The 25,954-nt window shown below is 41.8% G+C and overlaps 1 protein-coding gene across 22 annotated transcripts in view; it reads right to left on the bottom strand.

The window, feature by feature from the left end:
* KIAA1217 (KIAA1217 ortholog) overlaps positions 1–25,954 on the bottom strand; it is a 684,182-nt gene that overhangs the window by 94,289 nt on the left and 563,939 nt on the right. For 21 of the 22 annotated variants that reach the window (XR_016442337.1, XR_016442336.1, XM_090047343.1 and 18 more), the window contains one exon: positions 14,649–14,742. Coding sequence is in view for 19 of the 22 variants with exons in the window: in XM_090047343.1 (XP_089903469.1) it covers positions 14,649–14,742 (94 nt within the window). In the remaining 3 variants the exon portion in view is untranslated. Of the gene's footprint in view, positions 1–7,240; positions 7,541–14,648; positions 14,743–25,954 lie in introns of those variants that run through there. The other variant, XM_090047352.1, reaches the window with a different exon arrangement.

Raw genomic sequence — 25,954 nt, 5'->3', positions numbered from 1 at the left:
CCTGCAATTTAAACCTCATTTCCCCGCCCTAAAAATGTCAATTCAATAAAAACTAGTAAGCATGTTTTTTCAGCTAAATGAAAAGTTGTTTTATATACACATATGTATATGGAGGGTTATGTACAGGGAGTACCCAAAAGCTAGGCTAGTACCAGTGGATGCTCTGCTCTATAGTATAGTGCTGATATTTTATTAGAACTGTTTTTGCCTTCCCACCCTCTGTCTCCTCTCTCTAGATGGCTTTCGCTCAGCCTGTTATCTATTCCAGTTTTTACTAGTTTTCCATTAGCTTTTGTTTGTCTTATGATTCAAAATGTGATAATATAGCCAGATCTAAACTGCCTTCCTTTACTGGTAATCCCAGCTCTTTTGTCAAATAGAGCACTTCCTCTCCCTTTCCCTTTCCTTTAGCCAGCTTGGGGAACAGAAGACTGGACCTGCAAGGAAAAAAAGTTCAGCAGCAGAAGCAGGAGAGAGTAAAATGATTTAGCCACAGGTCCAGTGAGGACACAGTACATGCTGGCACCTTGCTGCACTGCCTTGGAGTGCACCCTTGGAGCACTGCCCTTTTGCTGACATCACTTAGGACTGCTAAAAAGGCATGTTTTGAAACTGTTCAGTATTTTTGTGCTTTGCACTGCATTCGTTTGGGTCAAGAAAGCTACTGGACTCCCAGCTGTAAAGGGGCTTGTAGCTTTCCATGAGCAGAGATGGATAAAACTAGGGAGAAGATACAGAATCGCAGAGAAGAAGCACTGGAAGGGACCTCAGTGGTTCAGGTAGTCTGGCTCCTGCCCTGAGACACTCCCAGCAGCTGGGTTGTATTTCTCCTCCCTGACCAATTCCTATTTTTCTTTGTTCCTTAAAGTCATGGGGCACGATGGGTACCTGGGCATCCTGAACCAACCTCAGCCATACCTTCTTGGCTTTCCATAACATGTCAGAAGAGAAACTGGATTTAGCTGTAACCCATTCATTTGCCAGCACCTCTCAGATTCTTGTCAGTGACAGGGAGAGGAACAGTCCTTCAGCAGGCCTTTACCTAGATCTCCCGTTCAGCCTGGCACAGAGCCTTTGTGTTCAAATAAAGCAGCAGGACCTTCCACCTGAGGCAATAACCCATCCTTCATTTATCAGCAGAGCAGAAAAGGAGCTCCTGTACTTTTGCTTTTCTCCTCTCCTGCCTTCCCTTTTGCTCAGATTTGCCTGTCTACAATTGACTTGCTGAAATTCTCAGCTTTGTAAGTAAGATGACAAAGTTTTGATTGTAATGTGAGTTTCATTTCCACCATTATAGTTAGTAAATAAAGTAGGAAGGTTAATGTCGTATGTGGTTACTAGACAATTAACAAAATCTGAAATGTAGCACCACTAAAAGGATGCAAAGTAACAGAGAAACAAAAGTGGGAGAAGACGTGAGAACAAGAGGCTGTTAGTGGGTAGAAACTAAGAAAGTCAGGGTGGGAGCCTGTGGAAGAAAAAGAAAAAAAAACATGTGAATACCATTGGGACTCTAGGAGAGAGAGAACGTGGGAGTGAGGAGAGCTTACTGGAGGATTCACGAAAGGGTCAACACATTGCATGGACAGGGATTCAAAAATCTGAGCACAAGGCCAGAGATAATTAAATTGATGAGACACAAAAGGAAGAGAAAATACTGATAAGAGAACCTCTGGGGAGGGAAAGTAAGAAGGTAACAATAAAAAATGAAAGAAGTTTATGAAGAAATGGAAGGAAAGGAAATAACAAGAATGAATACAAATGTCCTTTAGAGCCAGGAGAGTTTCTTTTTACTTTCTACTGTATCTACGCAGAAGAAAATAATGGGGAGAAAGAAGAGGAAGAGAGAGTGTGTCCATTGTAAGTTCCCATGGTTAAGGAGGGTACTGGGCAGGGAAGGGAGATCGAATGTGGGGGAAGAGGACAGCTAAGCATTTCAGGAAAACTACAGCCAGGAATGGCACAGGTGGTGAATGCTTCAGGATGTTCCTGACCCAAGAAAAGGTGGTTGTGTGGAAGAGGGGGGCTCACCAGGACCTTTTCCATATTCACAGTCTCCGATACATCTGAACAACCATGTTTTGCTTTGTACCTTCAATACTACAAACGGCTTTGAAAAAAATCAAGCATAATTCATCTGCCTGTCCCACATGGTTTCAGGGATAAAACATCATGCTCCCCTCTAGATGCCATGTAGAGCAACGCCATACTAACAAGTGCAATAGCACAGGCACTCCATACACACATTTCACAGGAATGGTTCCCAACAGGAAATGTTGAAACAAATGCTCCCACTTGCGTATGGGCACTTATGGCTTTAGGGACTGTGTGACTGTTAATCCAACTCTAGTTATTAATGGATCCAAGGTGATAAAATGGTCAATAAGGTCTAGCAAGAAGGGCTCCTTTGTGTGTCTCTGGAGAGTGGGAGGAAGGGAATAGTAGGGTCCTACCTTTCACATATCTTTCATGTGATTGCATCCTATGCCAGTTCCAAACTACAATCCAACGCCTGCTCATACATGCACACAATTGCTTTACTAAGAGCCTCTATTCTCCAAGTTGTTGCTATCTGTCACCCCTTTAGACCAGGCTACAATAATCTCTTCAGGATAAAACAGGAATCCAGGATCCAGGCTACAGAAAAGATAGCAGCAACAACAATAATGCATTTTATTTTTCATCTAATCTGATTTCATTTTACAAGGCAAATCAGCCTAGATCCAAATAGAAGGATTGTAAATTTGTCCTGGGCCCGTTACATTCCCTGAACCTGTCTGCAGTTACTGCAGGTCAACTGTGAATAATAACACCCTTCAGGAAGAGAAAGAAATGAGGGCAAATTCTCTAGCTACTTTTAGCATCACCCTAAGATGTACCTAGATGAGGGTCTCATTCAGCTATGCTTTAGGTCATTGGAATACCTTTTCTTAAGACCCATGGATGAAGTGACAAACTTTTTGTCTGTCCCACCCACAGTATGATTAACTAGAAATGAGCATGACTGGTACACAAGCTATGTCTAGATATTCCCCACCACCACCCAAATCCATTGCAGAAGCTCTCTCTCTGATACCAGACTGCATAATTCCACCCATGGTTGGCAAGGCAAAGATCCAGATCAGGCAACCTAATATATATTCATACTACAGCGTTTATAAGAATATTTCCTAGAAGCGTTTTTATTTTTCACAAATAAATGGAATGTGAAAGATAAAAAAAAAGCTAATTTTTAAACTACCTATTTAAATAAAGAAGTTAATAAGTATCATATATTTTAGCTTTCTTCCTTACTGAACTTTCCAGACAGTGTAGTTTGGTAGATGGCGAAAATACTAAAAATCTTCTTACAATTTCAGCCAGAAATGTTAATGGTGTTATTGTGAATGACAAAAATACAAACACACTGAAACATAAGATTCAATCCTAAAATGGTTGTATTTACATAATTATATCATTGTTTTGCCAATATCCACATTTGTCTCATCAACATACTGTAGTTCACCCAGCCCATAAGCTATTATTTTCTTTAGGCTGAACATATAAACTCTGTCACTGATTTTTATAAAATGAAGGTGGGAGCCCTTGAGATAGCTGGCAATTAGTACTGTACTCAAACAGCATTTTTGTTTGTTTGTTTTGCTTCTGCACAGCTGCTTTTAGATAGGATTTTAGGAACATAAACAAAAATTGTCTGCTTTCTACAGATGGAACAGGCATTTCCTTAACTTCCCCTTCTCTTTAACAGATCAAACACATCAACTACATAATGCATGTGGTCATCACCAGCCTCAAAAGCCAAACCCTTAAGACCATTTTCAATTCCAGTGCTTCCTTGGAGCATCACTGAATTGATAGATTTATTCCTTTTTTGGGAAAACAAAATGGATAGTACCAAACATACATAGTTCTGGTGCAGATCAGCGTATTTATTTGGTTTAAACATACTGTATATCAGATTTCTTCTCTTTAAAATTAGAAATACTGTTAGTAACTGATCTCATAAATCAAAATAAATGCACAGAGAAATTTTGATTCTCTGATACAACTGTTCAGCTTTTATTTTTGTTCTATATTTGCATTTGCTTTCACTGCGCCAAAGCCAAATAAAATTAGAACAACTTCATATGATTAAACAAGAATAAAGAAAAACATAACCTTTAGTCTCATCTGGAATTATCAAGTGACTTGAGTCAAAACATGTTTTCTATTATAAGAATATGGAATAGGTTAAGATATAAATAGAATGAAGTTTTATTAACTACAGTTTGCAGTTTAAATCATAAGCCGTATGTTTACACCTGTAACAAGTTGTTACTACAAAATAAATAAAACTATCCATCATTTTACTAAATTTCTGCTCAGCCTTCTGTTCAAGACACTCTCTGCTTGGCCACACAGTTATGATGATCTCTTGAGTGTCAATTAAGACAGGTTTCACTGTATACATAATGAACTATGGTTGTGGATCTAAGAAGAAAGCTATTTTTAAGAAATAGCGTACTTTAAAACCCTGAATCCCTTGAATCCTTCCTGAAAGAAGTTTAATGTCCCATCTGTAAAAATACTGGTATACACAGGTCTTGGCCACAGGAGCCATTACAAAACTATTAATATCAGGAAAACTAGGGCTACCCAGATTATGTTCATCACATGAACGGGTAAAATGGTATGTGTTAGACAAATGAGTGCAAGCATGAATCAAAGGAGGTGATGATACAACCAAAAAAAAAATCCATCAACAGATAGGCTGCGGTTTATGTGGCTGGGCATAAAATTGCTTACATAGCTGAAATAAATCAAAGATCTCGATAGCAATTAGATACAGAGTGAAGGAGGAAACCATTCACCCGACATACCCTCTTGATCAGTTCAGTCATTTAAACTGATGTCAAGCTTCACTCATACTTGGTTTCACCAAGGCTTAAAGTGTACATTCTGAATATGGAAAAAAAACCTTTAGATTCCAGTATCATGAAGTATGTCATAATGCCTTGTTGCCCTCTGATTCTTGCAAACATCTTGTTTATGTCAAGTCAGGTTATTTTTACCCCAGATCTAATGCACATCCAAGAAAAGATATAAGTAATGCTCTTATTTTCAGGAGTCTGACTGCTGTCCTTTGACTCCAGATTAGAACACCATCTAATATGGTGAGATCAGGTCCTCGAATGTCTGTGGTGGGCTCCTGTAAAGCTCAAGAGTTGGATCAGTTTTCTTCTTCCACAAAAAGAGGATGATGAAAATTCTCTTTAAGACTCATGCCTTATGAAATCTGGCCCTCCAGCTCCTGTATCATCCTGAAGGAAAGTATTATGTAGAAAATAGAAGTAAAGACAGCTGAGAGCAAGCAATTCATGTCCTTTTCAAAGTGAAGAGAGCAATAGGGAAGGCTGCTAAGGAAAGCTAAAGCAAAATTCTGATCAATTAAAGCAATGTCCAGATTAAAGACCGTTTTTCCTTACAACCTAACTAGTGTTATAAAGAACTTGATACACACTAGATCCACCTCAACAAGGTGGTTTATAATCTCTTTTGAAGAGATGGCTGGAAGTTATTAAACTTATTTTGCCTCCGGTGCTATCCCAAAGAGTAATGGACCTTATAAATTCACATAAGCTTCAATGTTTACAAGGGAAGGCTGACTTATGACCATGGAGGACACAACTATGAATATTTTTTCATCTGTCATTGTATTAAGGAGCTCCATCTATGCCTGATGCCACCAAGCACTTAGGAAATGGAGGTAAACAGCCAAACTACTGCAGATTAACTCACTAAAAGCAAGGCCAATGAAAAGAAAGTAAAACTACTGAGGAATTGGAACCAGAAAAAATTCTGTAAAAGGTGGAACAAGAATAAAAGTAGAAATTAGGAGACAAAAAAAATGGACATAAGCCCTGTCCTTATGTCAGCATTTAGCGGAAACTCAAAGAAGCCAATGGGAGTTTTGCCTGAGAACTTCAGATTTGGACAATTTAAGACTTGTGACTTCCAAACTCAGTCCCAGGCCAGCAGAGACCATGTGTTGCTGTTAACTAACTCCATCTGGTTGATTGAGGAGCTGCACTGACATGCTCTGGGGCAAGCTGTTGGCAGTTCACAACAAGAAAGAGAGGCCAAACTAAAGAGAGGCCTTGTAAGAGGAAATAAAGAATTTGTCTTTCTCTGAACAATACTGTTAAAATCAGTGTTTCATAGCAGGAGGGTGGATCTACTTTTGTACAGAAAATGTTTCTGAGAAATTCCAAATGACAGGCTTCATATTTCTTAGTCTAGAAAACAGGAGTTGGTGAATTTCAGAGTGGGTGGAGCATACTCATGTTCCTAGACTACTTGGATATTTAGGCTAAAATATTTTCTTTCAGAGGAGATTTGATATAAAGTTAAAATGTGATTAGAGTAATTAAAAAATATGTCGCTTTTAACAGTAGACTGATCTGAATTCTTTGAAAGCTCTTAAAAATTATACCATTTAGTATGCTGGTACAGTAACAAGAGCTATACAATTACAAAGAACATCAATTATATTTGTCCAAAATATAAATATAATTCAACAGAAATACAAAAGCACTCTATTAAAATAACTTTAATGAGATCTCTATCTAAATATACTTTGAAACCCACATGTTTAACAAGTTGGTTTTTGCCAGGTGATTTATTCAAGATTTATATATTCTTTTATGTACAGCTAAAATCAAGGATGATTTTTCCCCCTTAAACTTCTAGCCACCTTCTGAACAGTGCGAATTTTATGGGATAAATGGTATAGTATATCAAAAGAGACATGGATGAAAGAGCACAGGTACATTTACTATCTTTCATCACAGTTTGATTAAATGCAGCTACTCTTCAAGGTCTGCTTCTCTACAATTGCATAAATAATTGGCATCTTATAGACAGCTCATTCATAAAAAATAGTAGAGTTCATGTAATTGAAAACAAACCCAGAATATTAAAGGTTTCCTTTATATGCTTTGCTGAAATCTCAATCAAATTTCAAATGGCAAGCTAGAAAATAACTGGATTATTACATTTTTTGTGCAGATTTCAAAGTAGATATAGAATCTGAATATACACTTTGTTTGCTAAAAGACAAAATAATAAAACATCTTTTTCCAGGAGAAATATGGGGGGGGGGGCGGGAACTAACTATGAATTGTGGCTTAAAGCCCCAGTTAATTCAAAACTCTCAGCCAAAACAAAATAAGAGCAATATCACTATGAAGAGGCATCTTACCTTACATGTTTTGGTGAACTCCTTTTCTAGAAGAGTCTGGCAGGTATTTTAACACAAAATAATGTTTAGCTATGCTTATCTTTACATTTTCTTAAACCTAAATTACTTTTGCTTTCCTTAAGAAGCTCTTAGACAAAATACGTGGGCTAAAACAGCAGCAGCTTCCCTGTACAAGGGATTTCATGAATACTCAGCAGCTTTGCTTTCACTGTATGAAAGTTAAAACTAAGTAAGGAAGGCATTTTTCCTGTCCCGGAAATCAGTATAACCAAAATCAATGCTGAGCTAATGAGAAATGCTTCTTCCATGTGTTCTGTTTGGCAAGCACTGCAAGTCATATCAAGGAAACACGTGATGTTTATAAATACAATATGGCTCATGTTGTCATAACCTCTCAATGACAAAAAGAGCAATAGAAAAAGCAGACAGTAAAATGGCAGGAAAGATGAGATTTCTATTGTTTAGAAGTTCTTTATCAGATAGACATGCATAGGCTTTTTTCCAAAGGAAAATAAAGTTTTATAGAAGTGGGATCAGGCTTAGCTGCAGGCTTAGCATTTACATTCATTTACACAATTCATCATTCAAATATTTATTTCTCAGTTTTAGGAATTACATTCTAAAACTGAAAAAAAAAAGACAAATGATAGATAATGTTGGCAGCATTTGCAGTTTACCATCCCTGCTTAATAACTTGAATATTCTTCTCTTAAAACACAATCCAGTGAAACGCAGCCAAAAATCTAAAAGCCTGAATGCATTTTTTACTGGTATACAAGAAACTCAAAAAGATCTTGCATTTATTATCTCAGTACCAGTCTTGCAGACCAGCACTGAATTTCAAAGTTGTCTTATGCCAGAGAGTGTTTGTTTGTTTATTTTAAGAAGCATCTCTTGTCTCACCAATGACATGACTGCACTGCTTGCTGTTGTGGAGAATACGGGAACATTGAGAAGCACGCCCTGCCCATTTGGGCTTAAAAGCACATGCCAAAACCCAGAAATTAGACAGCATCATCAACTTAGTATGGCCTGGAGTGCACACCGAACAGCATGTGCAAATCAACAGCTCTGGGTACATGTACAGGGCCATATACTGTTTAATGTACAGGTGAAGGATAAGCAAGCAAGATAGGACTGCATCTTGTTACTGCTCTCAGGCTCACTACAGAGACAATAAAGACATGTTTTAAGCATTAAAGTGTTAGCGGCTCAGAAAGTATCTACTAACAGGACACTTCTGGGAGGGTAGAAAGTCACAACTATGTATTTCAGTATACAAAGACTCCATACAATTATTTGCTACAACAATTTACCAAATTTACCAAACTGACCAAGTATCTGTATCACGTCACTGAACAAATTATTTCAACTTAAATAATTTCCTCTTTTCTTGCCCAGACATCCAATATAGCCTGTTATCCTTACTCCCCTGCGTAAGTGAAGACTTTAACTAACTCAACTCCTGTGTGACTGAGCTTTCCCTATTACTCTTTCCTCACTCAGAGAAATAGGTTCTGAAAAGGGGTACTTCAGTGTGTATACAACATAAAAACCAGTCCCTCCCACACCCAGCTTTCCTCAGCAGAACAGTGGTTTGGTGAGATTTGGTATGAACTATAATCTTTATAATGCTCACACGAGTTACAAGGCAAATAATTTTCATACATGTTAAAGAGCTAAGCAACAACACGGTTCAGCTGCACCACTATGAAAATATGAAGTCACTTAAACTGTGGGTTAGATCTTTTCCACTTACTAGGCGTGGAACTAGATTTAGGTGCCCAAGTGTCATTCTATCCCACTCTGCTCCAGTCTCTGAAAAGCCATGAATACATCTACTTTTGTAACAACCTTACCCAGAGGCATAGCAAGCTCCCTTCAGCAACCCAGGTGGGACAGGGAGGGGAAGGATTATGCTAACCACTGGAGAGTGGTAGTAGAAGGGGAGTGACATCTCATCTTCCTTGGTTCTCTCCACCTGGATGGCAGCTGCTACTGCTACAGATGTTGCTGTGGCAGTACAGACTCAGGCTGCTGTGTAGCTGAAGACCAGGCTTTCAGCACTCCCACAGCACTGGCTCTCAGGAGGCCTCCCCTGGTGCCCCATTCACTCCCCTCCACCCCAAGATACACTGCTGGGTGCAGGGATGCACTTGCTGTAGCAGATTCTCGGGAGGGGTGGAGGGGGAGCTTGCCATTGCACCTGTCTCTCTCAGCCCTCCCCCTCAGATACACTACTGGGTGTAGGGTTGTTTCTACCTGGCTAGTATGGCTGGGCAGAGGATGGCTGCAATTGCTCTGGCAAACACTTTGGAGAGTGTGGGGGGCAGGATGTCATTTTAGCAGCCCTCTAAGTTGATGCATAAGGCTCACGTTCTACTTGCCCCCACTACTTTTACTACTGATCTTACCCGTCAGATGAAGCTACAACAAAGCAGCAAGGAGGAGGAACACACATGTGCCTTTTGTATGAACAGTTTTTCAGGGACTTAAGCAAGATAGAACAGAATCACACTTAGGCACCTAAGTCCACTTATGTGCCTACAGGCAGAATAGAATCTGGCCCCATATGTCCGCAGGCCAGCCGTCATGCTGGTAGTACAGGCAACATAGTCAAAGAAAGGAATCCAACCAAAACATCTGCCAGTATTCCCGAAACAAACTATTATGAGAACCGGTTACCAGGGACTACACCTCCAATGTGAGGTACTAAATTAATGCATATTAGGCTGTACTAATGTGCAGTAGCGCATCTGCAAACTTTTTTAGTGATGCTTAATGTGCAGTAGATATTACTGCGCATTAGCGTAATGTCATGGTTTTTTATGCAATGCTTTAATGTGCAATAAAACAGTCTACCGCACATTAAAGCACATATGTAGATGCGCCCACTGTGTACTGAGGTCTTTTATTCCACTCCACTACAGACACATAAAACAGGGAAAGGAGAGTGATCAGTGGTAGGTTTGAAGGTGCCATGTGCCCATGAGCAGAAGAAAATAATAACAAATCTACTTCCTAACACCCACACAAGGTGCAGACACCCGACACATAAATGTCAGCATAACTTACCCTTATGTCCAGAGCAGATGGTCAGATCTCTAGAGGTAGCTGCATGCAGTGAGGCTATTACAGGGCTTTGCTACCTAGTATCAAGGAACTAGTTACTGTCTCTTTGCACTGAGCAAAGAGCCACCCAGGGCTGCAAATCACCAGAATGGGTGAAAAGATCCATATAAACAGCTCAGCGTAGGAACTAACTGCAGTGCACAGCAGCAAATGCTTCACTAGTTCTAGAAAACCCAGGAATTAAATTACATGCTCTTTGGCACCATCTACAGGCAACACATCATTTACATATATACAAACAGGGTACACATGTAGCAGAGTTAGGATGGGATAGGAGAAAAAAGCCAAGCCTTCCTTTGGTAAACCCAACAACAATTTTTCCTATATTGGAGGTGTTGTAGGTATTAAATACACAAAGCCCTAATTCTATGGCAGAATGGCTAACAAAACCAGTGTGCTTTAATCATCACAATAATGTAAGTCATACTGAAACCTAAAATAATGGTCTGAAAAAAAAAATCCATGTTATTTGCATTTCAGTTCTCACACTAAAAAGTACCTTGGAGCAAGAAAAAGTATTTTAGAACAGAGAATTAAAAATATTACTGAGAAATGTCACAGACTTGGGCAAAATAGAAAAAGGAAAGTCGATGTGCAGGGAGTACATATTTTCCCCTCTATGAAAAAACAACCACAGGTTGGGAAAATAACCAAAATGGAGAAAAAAGAAGAAAAGTAAAGCTTTAGTGAGAGGGTCTCCCACAGGCTGTATTTGTTCATAATGCAGAAATATCAGGCAGATATCAGATGCCTAGTAATTAAATAGACAGCACACAATATCAGTAACCCTCCCTTGCAGAAATCTTAAGCTTTCAATTGAGAGGTGTCCTTCAATTATTCCTACAGCTGGAGGCAAAGCAAGAGAAACCATGACCTTATAAGGCCAATCTTGTATAGACAGAAAAGATTATATGACGTATTTAAAAGGAAAAATTTCCTTTAAAATTCCAGGTGAGCTATCTTATTTTACCTGCAACCCATTCAGGAAATATAGGTAGTAGAAAAGAAATGAAAATAGTAAGTGAAGATGTTGAAGCTGAGTGATTAGCCAGAAAGACTAAAACATAGAGATCCTTGTCTTTGGCAGACAAGATTCTTTGAGTAAAAGTGCTATCTTTTATTAGACCAACTAAATAGTTGGAAAATATGTTCTTGGCAAGGTTTCGGGCACAAAAAGGTTGGGTGTTTGTGCCCGAAAGCTTGCAAAGAACAATTTTTTTCCAACTATTTATTTGGTCTAATAAAAGATATCACATTTACCCAAAGAACCTTGTCTGTCTATGTCCTTAGACCAACATGGCTGCAACCAACAATACTGTACTCCTCTTTCACATTCAGATGGTTTTTGTCCATATGGATAACACTTCAAGTATTACTGCCAGTCTTTATGTAGGCTTCACATCTGTTCAGTAGTTAAAACAGGTGTTGTAAGGGACAGTTAGCATTATTTTTTAGACTATTTTATGCTATGTGGCAATTATTATAAATCACATAAATAGAAGCCTGAATACATCAAACCCAAGTTCCAAAAGTACAGGGAAGCCAAACAGCAGAAATATATATAGAGAGGCCAAACCTTCCCAAACCTGAGTGAAAACAAAATTCCAGTAAACTCATAAACATGGACACAAACTATATTTACATTATATTACAGCATAAGCGGGACAAGATCTGCCTGCACCTGGTGTTGATTAATATTTTTAAAGTCATCTTTTAAAAATGGAAAATTAAGATGTACTGAAACAGGATACCCCTAACACTTCTCACTATGGGTACAGCAGTATTTGCTCCTGACTAACTCTAGCACTATTAGATACTAGGCTGAGTGCATAACTTTATCAAAGCTTAAATGTAACCATTAAAAGCGATGGGAGGGGTTGCAATTATGTTCTCCCCTGCCGGAGAGGACAGGTCATGAAACAATAGATTTAAACTGCAGGAAAGGGGATTTAAATCTCAGAAAAAACCTTCCTAACGCTAAAAACAGTTTGGCATAGGAACAAGCTGTCCACAGAAGTTGTGGAGCCTTGTTTGGTGAAGGGTTTCAAGAGGCTAGATACATATTAAACTAGGATGATGTAAGAGTAGCATATCCTGCACGTGTGCTAGTGCTGGACTAGATGGGGCTTGAGGTCTCTTTCAGCTCTATATTTCTATGATGCATTTGCTATCAACTAACTTTTTGTGTATCCTGCTGCTAGCCATCTGAAGGAAGTGTATGGAATTCACGCATCCTCCTTCACCTGCTTTTATGTTCTTGTGCTCTTGAACCACAAAAGCTTATAAAGGTGCAAGTTCTTTGTTTTGCAAGCTTCTCCTCAGTTCCCCATGAAATGTCCTGAACTCTGACTTAATGGATACTCTCTTGAACCGAAAAGATAGTTGAATCACTATCCAAAGGTAGAACAGACTGGAAAATAACTATTCTTGGCAGATATGTAGCTATTAAAATACCACCTCTGATACGACACAACTCCACTGAATTGAATCAGAGCATGGAGCAGAACAATAAAAATGCAGAGGGAGACACCTTCTTTCTGAATTACATGTTCCTTGCACCAGAGGAGAGAAATTTAGCCACAATCAACACGTGCTATGAGTTCTGTATTTTAATGTGATCTGTACAAATTATAAACAATGTCCAGACAGCAGTAACAACATCAGTATTCAAAATAACAACTTTACCAGGCAACAAATCTCTCATGCAGGGCCAAAGTAATAATCTAGATTGCTGCCAGTCTGAATTTATACACTCATTAGCCACATGTCTGAATGCCAGTGCAGAATGTAAACAAAACAGATAGTATGGAAAAACAGGATTTAAACCTAGCTCTTTAATGTCAACACAATATTATTATTGCAATACTTGGCATTAGTGCATGTACTGGTAATTGCCCTGCATGTACATATTAGATAGACCTGAGAGATGCATCCTGTCAGTGCTATGCGGGAGTCGATCAGACTTCAGGATACCCAGAACCAAACGTAAGACATTTAGCAGTTTATCATATGAGCCATTGAAAGAATTTCTACACAATCTATACAAAAGAATTTCTACCCAGTCTTCTTCGAGTACAGCTAGGTAAATAATCATGTTGTGACCTAATCTGAGAGTAGAAGAGGCGGGTGAAAATACTGTGTGTAAGCAAAAAAACTCACTGCTGTGATTGTACTGAAATAACAATTGCAGTTACAATTGCAAAAGTGCTTAGCTGTTATAAAAAACAAAGAACTGTGACACACAAAAATGAGATTAGGAAACCACAAAACAGATAAAGAATTATCAACTAGTATTTTCACATGAATTTTTTAGAACATGTGACATCCATTTTGGAATAAATCCAGAAGCCAAGCACCATGTTGTAGCAACTGAATGCTGTTTTGTCTTTTTAAGTTTAATATGATTCATATATATGAATCTCTCTCTCTCTCTCTCTCACACACACACAGAAAAACACAAATTGAATAATCTCTATTGGAAACTTCCTATGAAAAGATTTCCTACCGTAAGTAAAAAGAAGTTTATGCTATTTTCAAAACAAAACAGCAATTTGCAGAGTGATAGCAATTCATTTGTATTTTGGGTCTGACATTTCCAGAAACCAGGAGCTACAACTGGCCAGTTGTAAATGGCATTGTGGGTTGTACTGCAGCTAGAGTCTAATTAAACCATTCTTTACCTTCTTGAATGGGAGCTGGGGTGGCATGGGCACTAAGGGCTCTTTTATACATGCTCTGAGTGTAGCTCTAATTAAAGTGTCACAGTGTCTTGTATACCAGTGTCCCTGTGCTTCAAAATGGTGGCAGGGGAATCTTGAACTAAAGCTCATTTGATGAGCTTTTGTTCAAGTGGCCCCATGGGGATGCTGATACATGAGATGCAGGAAGCTGCTGGAACACCATAATTACCATGCTCCAGCAGACTTGATTAATCACTCATGTACAGGCACCCTAAGATGCACAGTTGGCAGCCCAGAGGTCGCAAGTTTGAGGCCACAGCAGAAGCACTCATGGCATGGCCTGCCAGATTCCAACAAACCTGTGAATTCTGCTAAATATCTTGTCCCAAGGACATGGAAAAGGAAGGACTCTGTTGAATATAAAAAGTTGTGGCCTGCTCATAAAATGAGAACCTTGATAAAGCAAATTGTGTTTTAAAATAAATTACTTAAGATGTGAATAAAGGAGGAATTGGAGAGCTATTACTCAAAGTAAGTACAAACAAACAAACAAAAAATCAGAGAATGAATTAAGAAATGGGTTAACAGGTACTCACCCTTATATCTCCATTCATAGCTCTTGATGTGTGATTAAATGCATGTGCAGGATCTTTGTTGTAAACTTTAAGAAAAGATCGGTCCTGAATATTCCTGGAAAATACCAAGAACAATAAATGAAAGCAGTTTTATTTTAGCCATTTGCTTCCCCTAAGGATTCAGGTAACAGACATCAACCAGTATCACATTCTAGCTGAACCTGGCCAATGAAAAAACACCAAAGGAAGACAAACATAAATAACAATAACAGTCAACGTCCACTCAGTTTCCCATGGAAAACAACATTCTTTCAATACAACTCCATATCCATAAAAATCAGGTTACACTAAGTTTGTTTCAAAATTCTAGGCATAGACTATGAAAGACAATAAACTTTCAATATTTACAGTGCAAGTTAATATTTAAATACTTCATTGCACAAGCTACCCCAGCATTTGGATTTCTGCTATTCTAAATGACCACATATCTGAAGAGTAAAAGACACTCTTCTGTTGTTCAAATTATTCTTGAGGAAATTCTAACTTATAGTTTATTCATAAAAAATGAAGAAATCCCATAAAGATTAAGAACTCGTCAGCAAGTGAGAGCCCTCTACAAGACTGCAGTCCTCCAAAGCTATTATAAAGCTTAACAGAAAAAACAACAACTACAATACAAAAGAAATGAAAGCACAGCTTCGATGAGAGCTACTATAACATTTTCATGTAACATATTAAAAAAAACAAACAAACCAGTTTTTTAAAAATCAACCAAAAAAGCTTTGCTATTCCTGCACTTCATTTTAAACTGATACATTCAGGGAACAATCCGATGATTGATATTCTACATTTAGTTTCAGAACCTACCTCCCAATAACTGTATAGATTAGAAATTTGCACCGAGTCCTGCTGATTTTTGTTTCAGCATTAATCAACAACAAAGACTGAAATCTAAACTCACTTATGTCCCTTCAAAACTGTGATTCCTTTTATTTCACAGTAGTGATTTCAAGAGAATTTGCACGTGAGACTGAATTCCTTCTCTCCAGGTACAGCTACAAGTTCAGTGAACTGATCTTAATCATTGGGATTATCATTTTAAAAAAATGAAGTACAGGATTCTTGGGCAGGTCTAATTTCTTTCTTTTAAGGTCATATTAGTCAGTGATTGCTTTGACTCAGTAATTAGTCAGAACCTGCACTGCTGTTGCAGACTTCAAGTATTCTATTAAAAAAACACATAATTTATGAGACAGATCAGTCCCATCTGTTTTAAAAATGTATTAATGAGAAGTTTAGTGAAGTCAAGATCCAAAAAGGTGATTTGTTTATGCTGAATTAGTGAATAACTTGGAAAAATGTTTACTATTTGTAGAATTAAATACCGTGAGAGTTCAGTTCATATGTTAAAATAAGGACACTTCCTGCTCAGAAATCTGTACAGTTAATCCCAGCAACAGTATTGAGCTCTCCATAAGACTATGGGGCTATTCTTACTTAATGCCAGGAAAGCTCTTACCTTTCTGTTCACTTTTAGCTCAGAAATCCCAGCCTCCTATTTTATCCCTCACTCTGCAAAGAGTGAGGTTGCAAGGATGTACCTCACTTAATCCTAACCTGTTTTTTAAATATTTTCCAAAAATATCTTGGTGAAATATGATAACTTATGATAAAAAAATTCAGCACTGTGAGGCAAAACAGTAAAATACTGTGTGTATGATTCTCTAACGTGAATTGCACTCCACATCATATCTCAGTTCTAACAAACTTCCCTGATACCAGGGGATAGTACCAAGTCATCGCCATTCCCATGACAGGAGCCTGAGCTGCCCTATGCATCGGTAGCTGCATTGGGCATGGAACTGGGGAGCTACACCTCTGCCAGGACACATTTATGTATGTTCTAGTTTATTATTATTATTATTTACTCATATAATTGCAGTGTCCGGAAGCCCTATTTATGAACCAGGGCCCCACTAAGCTAAGTAATATAAAAACACAGGATAAAAACAACATCTGCCCCTAGGATCTTATAGTCTTGGCTTCTGGGGGAGAGAAGGGTGGATAGATACAGACATTAGGGCTAGGAACAGACATTCAAAATGCCTGAGCCTGAATTGATCCAATCTCTGCAGGTTAGTCTAACCTAACTAAGCCAAATCAATTTGTAACTGCACAGATATCCCAGAAATGCAGGCACATGCCTGCAGTGGCTCAGGCTGGGGGATACTAGAGCAGCCCTCCCTTCCCTTGTACAGAGCTGAGTGGAGGGGGGCCTAGCCAGGCCCCGGCAGGATGCTCTTAATAGGAAGGGATTTCCCTCCCACCCCCTGACCAGCCCAGCAGGGAACTGATAACACTGTGTTTATCACCCCGTTAAAAAAACACAGAGGGACATTACCAGCTTCCTGTTTATTCTGCCTTTGTTTTGTCTGCCACATCATCAACCGTAGCCAGCATGTGGTCAGCTTACTAATGATGGGCCATGTCACTGTTAGGCAGAGGGGATGGGGAAGCCCTCCTTAGCAGGGAGTGGGGAGAGAAGGGGTGCAGCAAGGGAAGCCAAGCAGATGCCTGCAGTCTCTGCCGAGATTCAGCCAGGGAGCAGAGGGGAGGGGCCAGCTCTGCTGGGGAACAGAGAGCCCCACCCAGCAGAGACAGAATGCTGGGATGCTGGGGCAGTCTGGTTTAACTTAAACCAGGAAGGGGTCTGGGACAGACATTGCATAAACCAGTTTGACCCAACCAGTTTCAGCCATTTTCAAACTGGTTTACATGCACCAAACATCTGTTCTGCTACAGGTTTAAACCAGTTTGTGATCACTTAAACCAGTTTGTATGTAACGTTCCTATCCTCTGGAACACATGGGAAAAAGGAGATTATATTAATTATCAAAGGCAGTGGTCAGGGCAGACCAGCCACTGTAAGTAATGTCATTTTTACAAAGGAATTTGAAGGAGAACAAGGGGGCCTCTCAGTGTTTGCACAAAGCATAAGGAGAAGCCTATGAGATAACAAGAAGGCACCAGTTTGGAAATGTAATGAATGTACAATGAAGGTTGGCATCAGGGATAAATCAGTGCTGAACTCTTGTAATATAGATGATAGTCTGGGAGAAGGAATAGGCTGTGACATTAGCATAATGATGAGTGAGTGGGACACAAGCCCCAGGCACTGACAAAAGTGGGGCACTAGAAAGGAGCAAGGGGGATATATCTCACCGTTTTGTCCCCCATCTCTCCCTTTCCACACACCCTCCTGGCAGCTGCTTCAGTTCTGGCAGCAAGAAAGATATAGAAATGGCAGCTGTATGCAATACAGGAGAAACAGTCAAAGGCTGGGGAAAAGGAAATCTGCTTAAAACCAGTAGTTTTTTGGCTGCTCAGCATGCATGATATCAGCCAAAAAAAAAGGTGACATCTCCCTCAGCAGCACCAAGCCCCTAGCCCTCCTTCTGCATCAGATATTGCTGGTCTGCCCTGTCCAATGCCAGAACCAAAGCAGGGAAGGTACAGAGTGGCAGGGTGATGGGGGGGAGAGGTGGAGCATTGCTTAGTTAACACTGCTGGGTTGTGAAGGGCCTTAAAAGAAAGAACAGAAATTTAATGGTTAATGCAATAGAAGGTGGGGAGGGGGCTGGTGGAAAAGATATAAAGATTATGGAGTTCTGAGATTTGGCTAGGAACAGGGCTGAGAATGGATGACAATTCATCAGCATTGATGAACTGGATGTCCTAGAAGGCCTAGTAATACTGCAGAAGAGGGAGCTCACGGGCATTTCTGAAAGAAATCAGGAGATGGTTTGAGTAGGTTGAATGAAGACAATGGGCGGGGGGTTGCAGAAACATATCTGAGGTTGCAGAAACTGGCTGAGGAGTCTGCTGAATTAGTAGCATAGCAACTAAAATAAAAGCAGATAAATGTAGGAGACTGTGGGAAGAGGAAGGGAGTGAGCAAATAAAGTGTTAAAAAGAGAGGAAAACTGAAGGGGGAAGAACTCACCGGAAAATGGAGGACAGCAAAGGAAGCCAGGTACAAGTTTTGTACAAAAGGGCTAGGGACAGACATTGAAAAAGCCAGAGACTGAATTGATTCAATCTTTGCAGGTTAGTCTAACCTGCCTAGGGTGAACCGATTTGTACCAGCACAGACATTCCTTGTGGACTGAGGAAATGCAGGCACATGTCTGCAGTTTCTCAGGCCAGAAGCTGTAGGGTGCTAGAGCATGCCTTCAGCTGCAGGGAAGCTGTGCTGGAGGTGTGTGACCAGCCCAGGCAGTAGCTTTGGCTGAACTGGCCAGAGAGAGGTTTAATTCCCCCTTCCTTGAACCACTGGCAGGGACCTGAGCCAGGTCTGCTGAGCACTCCCCCCTCACTGCTGCAGTAGTGGGCTGGCATGGCCCCTGAGGCAGAGAGGGCAGGGAAGGGGGTTATTTTCCCCTCTACCCTCACTATCCTGGGGAACTACAGCCAGGTCAGCCTGCCCTGGCCACCACCGCTCACTCCCTGCTTGGGGCAAGCAGTGGAATAAGCCCCCTGCTACCCCCTCCACCGGATGCTGGAGGGAGGGGGAATAACCTCCCAAGAACCATCCAAGCCACCACCACTGCAGCAGTCCGCAGCAGCTTTCCTTGCCCTGCAGCAGGGCCCCCCACTGGAAAGGAGCTCACCTCAGGGAAACCATGACAGGGGCTACTGGCCCCGTAATGGTAACTCCCCCCTGTCATGGAAATTTTTGAGTATGTGCTGCCAGTACAGAAGAGGTTAAACTGACATGCGCGGTTTGAAGCTGTGAGTGGAAATTTCCAAGGCTCACCCAGTCCTTGCCCCCTGGGTGACCTGCGGAGCTGTCAATCATTGCTGACCTACTTTCCCCACAGACGCATGCTCAGATTGTGTCAGCTCCTGACTGAGAGCATGCTCAGTCAGAACCTGACATGAGGTAATCGGACTAGAAATTTCTCTGCGGAGAGCACGCTGATTGGCTACTAAATTGATATAAAAGTTCTGTGAGCCCCTCCCTCGGGGGGAGATCGCGTGGACTGGAGACAGAGGCTGCTGCTGCAGGGACTGTCTCTCAGTCAGGCTCTTAGGCCTATTGATCTCTTCCCTCACTCGGCTTTCGTGCTGCTTACGGCGATTGTATTGCGATTTTGTATTCTCGGCTTCTGATTTACCTCGGTATTGACTTTTGGCTTACGATTTCGGATCACGCTCTGGACTTTGTTTAACCCGGTTCTGAATCATCGACCTCGGCTTCCTTCACCACCTACGACTCTGCTCGTCCCTCCAACTGACGTCTCCGCTGCATCACCTTCTGGCTCCTGACCTCGGCTTTCTCATTCGACCACCCGATTTGTCCATTGCTGTGGACTGGCATCACGCGGTTCATCATCACCGTGTTACAGTTCGTTTTTGTTGTTTGTAATCCCCATTTATGAGCTGTTGACCAGCCCTGGGACTAGGTCTTCGGACTGAACCTCGTGGGCCAACAGACCCCTTTGTTGTTAATTGTTTGTTTGTGTTTCAAAACTGTAACTGAAGACCTTTCTGCCTACGCCTGAAGCATAAGTCAAATAAATTCACCTGTTTTCCTCAACCCGCTCCGAGTCCCTAACTCCAGACTCTACGCCGCTAATCCCACCTGTCCATATCTAATTGCCACCCCGGCCCACCGGGACCTTGGGGCCCGATCCTTCGGTTTTCCCTGACATGGCGTCACGAACAGGATCAATGGGAGGCGTATTGGAGTCGGAGATTATAAGGAGTTGCCCATGGAGCAACCGAGTCCGGCAGACCATCGGTGCTGAGGACTTATGGGACCACATCGCGTTCCATCAGGCCGCACCGGCTGAAGGAACTGTGAGCGGGTACCTGTCCCTCCGGGGAGAAAGTGGGGAAGAATGGGCCGTTCGGCTCACCCCAAGTGCGCTGGGTTGTATTCTCCAGGATCCTCGGGCCGTTTACCGCCCAAGGGGAGAGACCGGGACCGTAGCCCTGGCCCGTAAGAAACCTTCGGGCATGGCAACCTCAGGCCCGGATCGAGAATTTGCCCGGTGCATAAAGTATGTGAAGGAGGGTGGTGAGGATACCCCTCCTGACAGGTTTAACTGCCCGACCCTTGCCATCGGGTCTAGGGGGCATGAGCTCTTGGTCCAGCTACGAGAGTGCCTGGAGAAGGACGGCAGAAAAATAAAATGGTCGGGACCCCGGTGGAAGAAAGGCCGTATAATAAATGTTCTTTTTCGGGAGTACGTTGTCTTACTGAGGGAGCTAACTGACACTAGGGTCCAGCTCATGGCAGCAACCAGAGCTGTGACACAAAAATTGGCCGAGCGGCCATTACAAGATGGCGCCGACCAAACTGTCAGCGCGCCAAAACCAATGCTGACGTCACGACGCCCAGCTCCACCCATCCCGAGCCCGCCTTCCGGAAAAATGCTGTCTATGGTTCCGCCCACCGAGAGCTGGCCTCCCGCAACAGCGCCACCTGCTGTACGCAAGCCACCGCTTCCGTACGTCAGCCAGCGCCACCAGGAGGACGTACGCGAGAATTGCACCCAAACGAATAACGAAGACTGCAACAAAGTAATTAAGCACAGCACAGGAACGGAAACAACTGAAACAACAAGCGAAAATAAGACTAACAACGTAACCATAAGAAAATCAAGAGTAAGCACGAATACTATTGGAACCGATACGAATGATGTAACAAGAACAATACAAACGAGTACCATCGGAACAAACACAAGCAACGGATTAATAGAAATGACTAAACCAGTAACCAAGATGAATTATACAAACGAAACTATAAGTGCTGATGAAACTGAGAACGACTTCATAAGAGTAACACGAAATAAACCAAGCCAACAACACAACGATTACACCGAAGAATTAGTGTCTGCTTTTCCCATTGCAGTTCAAAAATGGGTAACTGATCCTCAGGGTCAGACAAGACAGACCATCACGACACGAACTAGAACACGTTCTGAGATGAATGAGTTGAAGAAGGAAACCGGCATACGAAACGATGAAACACCGATTGCCTGGTTGGGGCGTCTAGTAGCAGAAGCAGGGAGTGAGACAATCAACCAAGATGAAGCTCTGCAGCTCGTGCGCAATTCAGCTTGGAGCCGAGCGAAAGTAGTGGACCCGGTGCCAGTGCTGGCCAACTATTATTGGCCAATACCCATTCCAGCTCTGGTTACTGAGGCACTTCAGAGAAAGATTCACACGTGGCATGAGGGACATGCAGGCCATATGAGTGCTACCGCGTTGGTGTATACAGTTATCGGAGCCTCATACGCCATGTGGAACCCAGCCCACCAAGCTCTAAATCTGACACCTGCTCAGGTGCAGGGGGCATGGCCTCACAGATATGTATTATCATCCGGAGACGTACCCTGTCTGCAAGAAGCGGTTGATGCAGCCACGGAAATATACGGAGGAAGTCAAAGTATAACAGCAAGACTCTTGCTAAGTACATCGGTAAACGGACCCGTAATCCATACCCTGGGTCAACTCGATCAGCTGAGAGGGGCGATGGAGAGATCGAAGCCCCACAAGAGTGTACATTCTGTGGAGGAAAGGGAATTGGAATCAAAATGTGCCTACTCAGTGGAAAACCCTGTCAACCACTCAAGAGGGGGTGACAGAAGGGAATATCCCCGAAAGCAACCCCGAGTTTCACCCACAACTCCGAAAAAGTATTACACCCGAACCTCTTCACCTCCACAGCAAAGAGCCCGAGCAAGCTATTCACCGCCGCAGAGAACCCCTCTAGAAAGAGCCATGTTTGGGTTCCTTCTAGACAAGTCGGGCCTAAGTAAGGAACAACTGAGAGCCCTAAGAGATGAGGGACAGCGAGCTCTTGCCAGAGCTCTTGGGTTTGTTGAGAAGACCAAGCCAAAAAACGAGTGATTGCCATCGGCGTAAGTCCGGCGATTGATGGCTTGACTGGCTCAGAAAAGCGACAAACGGACTCAAAATTCGGAGTAACACAAAACGAACGTAAGCGAGACGAACCTAAACTGAACTCAAACGAGGAAACGATTAACGAATTGAAACGAAGCGAACTTAAACGTGATGAAGCAAGACTAAGCGGACAAACCGAACTGAAACGGCGTAACCCAGAACGAAACGAACCAAAGCGTAACGAATCTACACGAAGCGAAACTCAACGAAGCGAATCCATACGACGAAATGAAAAAACCGAAGTAAAGCGAAGAACACAAACTGAACTTGAAGGAACTGTGATAACTGAACCAAAACGTACCGAAAAGAAACAAAGTCTGAAGCATAATGAAACCGCACGAAACGAATCGAAACGAAACCAAGAAGACCCAAGCGTATCGAACATGAAACTTACCGCAACAGAAACTGTTTTGACTGAAGGGGTGCAGGAGGAAGTCGGAGTTAGAAAAATGAATTACCCAGAACTGGATGTTACTGTAGCAGAAAACAATGCAAGGATGTTCAGTAGCGACCAAAGACCATATGCTCGGATTGAGATTCAAGATCCTAACGACCAAACGAATACAACGTTCGCAAAGTTCCTCCTGGACACGGGAGCCCAAGTAAATGTCATAAAGTCATCTATACCGCATGTGAAGACAAAGAAAATGATGATGGTACAGGGGCTAAATGCCGTAACAGCGACGTGCAGGGTAAAATTCCTAGTAAAAGGCTACGATAAACGTCTCGATGCAGTCTTAGGGAATGTCAACATCCTAGGGGTGCCAGGAATTCGGGCACTAAATTTAAAACAGAAAGTGATCGAGGCCTTACCGATCTCTACGATACCCAACGAAGAGAGACACAGACCGACATTGCAGATCATGTCGACGTGGAAATACACCCCAATACCGACTAAGCCGCAACTTTTTGACGCTCTAAGTAGCTTGTTAGAAGGGCTAGAGAAGGAAGGATCAATAACCCCAATTTATGCAAGCACCCGTCTATCACCGGGATGGGGTATTCCAAAGCCAGGACGACCTAGGGAAGTAAGATTAGTAGTTGACTATAGAGAAGCAAACAGGAGATGCAAAACTCTAGCTCAAGCGACACCATGCACCTTAGTACAGATGATACAAGAGATGGCAGAGTACCAGTCTGAACCCTGGAAAGGCACTACGATCGACTTAAAAGATATGTTTTTCTCTATCCCTATAAATGATGAGGACGGAATACTGAACATGTGCATAAATGGAAGAATCTTTCGATGGAATGTCTGCCCACAGGGGTATTGCAATGCTCCGGCGTTGGCAACGGGCGCGATGAATGATAGCATAGAAAATTTCAAGAAGTCCAATCTCGAAAGCCGCGCAGTTCAAATTTGGAGCTACATAGATGATATAGCGATAATGGGTAGAGGAGAAACAATAGTTAAGAAAGTTACCGAAGACTTAATAGAACATCTATCTAAAGATGGCTGGAAAATAAACAAAAAGAAGTCGCATTTAGAACCATCAGAGAAAATTTCCTTTTTGGGAACCGTATTCTGCGGATCCAAGCGACACGGAGCAACTCATAACGATACTGAAGTAAACATCTGGGAGAACAAAGCTCCAGTGACAAGAGCCGATTTCCAGTCACTGCTGGGATGGTTAAACTGGTTCAGAAATTACATTGGACCAGGGCACCTATCTATGTTAGCTCGGATCCAACGCCAGATACGCGAGAAAACTCGGAAGAAAACACCATGGAGCGAAAAAGATGCAAAAAATCTAAAAGAACTTCTAGATGCAGTGAAGAACACCTCGCTGAGCGCTATCGATATAACATCTGTTCTAATAATCACGATAGGATTTACAGACGAACATCTCTTTGCAACAGTAAAGAATGAAAAGGGAGAGTTAGTATACTTGATTCACCGAACTTTAAAAACAAACCAACACCGTTATGGCACGATAGCGAAAACATTATTGGCAGCTCAACTAGTTGAGTTCCTATCTATCGGAAAAGGGAGATTAAAAGCAACAGGAGCTACTTTACTGACTAAGTTAATGCACGACCGACCAGATCCCACATTCCAGGGAGAACCGTCAACCTGGAGCGTGATGGTGCTGAACCACATTTACCACTGGCATGACTGGAGGCATGAGGATCTACCACCTATCCCAGCTAGTGAGAGAAGCCCCAGGATCATCCTATACGGAACCACCGAAACTGCATGGATGGCCTCCGATGGAACCACCCGAGGCGAAGGCAAATATGGATTCTATTGCGAACCATGCAGTGAGGCTATGATCTGTGAGGGAGACACTTCAGCACAGAAAAATGAGCTATTGGGATTTAAAAGGGTTGTAAAGCACTGTTTAGCTAACCATAATGGAACGCTACCGATTCCCGTAATAGCTATCGATTCCATGTATATATATAAAATTATCACGGGTACCACATCTCCCAATGAACATATAGAAATATGGGATAAGATATACCATCTACTTTTGGAATTTACAACTCCACCACTGATAAAACATACTAGATCTCATTGTACTGACACTGATCCAGTACACGAATACATTGACCGACTGCTGCACGAATCAAGCAACGTAGGACGTGTATATACAGCTCAAGATAAGGAAAGTGAAATACAAATCGATCCCTACCTCAAGTGGTTGCATGAGAATTGGGGCCACCCAAGCTCCAAGAAGTGTTATCAGAAATGGAACCACGGAAGTAAAAAGGCTGGAAAACACCGGGAGTGGAAGAAAATCATTCAAGCATGTGAAGCCTGTGCGAGAGAGAAATGCCATCAAACGAAAAACACCAAAGGAGTTTTTGATAAAGAGAAATTTGAGCCAGGAAAAACGTGGCAAATAGATTTCTTGGGCCCACTACCCGGAGCAGCCATTCCAAATAAAGGCTTAATCATTGTAGATTTAGGCACTAGACAAGTTGCGGTAGTGCCATTGAGAAAAACGCATGCCACTGCGGTAATAACGGCGCTAACTGGGGTATTCGCTATGTGGCAGACACCACAAACCATCCAATCAGATGGAGGACCTCCATTTACCTCCACAGCGATTGAAAGATTTGCAGCCCTAAACAACATCAGATGGCATCGCCATATCCCTTACCACCCACAGTCAAACGGAGTAGTCGAAAGAGCAGTAGGTCTATTTAAAGAAACACTTCGCCTAAAAGGAAATGGAACCTACAAAGGATGGACGCGGATTTATAACGAAGTATTGATAAATCTAAATGAAGGAAAAGAATTGTGGACAAACAGAAAACCAGTTCCCATCGAACCATGGGAAAGAAAATTTAAAGAAAACGAGCTCGTATGGATAACATTTCCAGATCCAAAGAATAAACACCCTAAG

The sequence above is a fragment of the Crocodylus siamensis genome, chromosome 5 (genome assembly GCF_052110815.1).
Source record: "Crocodylus siamensis isolate JL-2025a chromosome 5, ASM5211081v1, whole genome shotgun sequence".
Taxonomy (NCBI): domain Eukaryota; kingdom Metazoa; phylum Chordata; order Crocodylia; family Crocodylidae; genus Crocodylus; species Crocodylus siamensis.
Note: the sequence above shows the minus strand (reverse complement) of the source record. Positions and strands in the feature narration are given on the sequence as shown.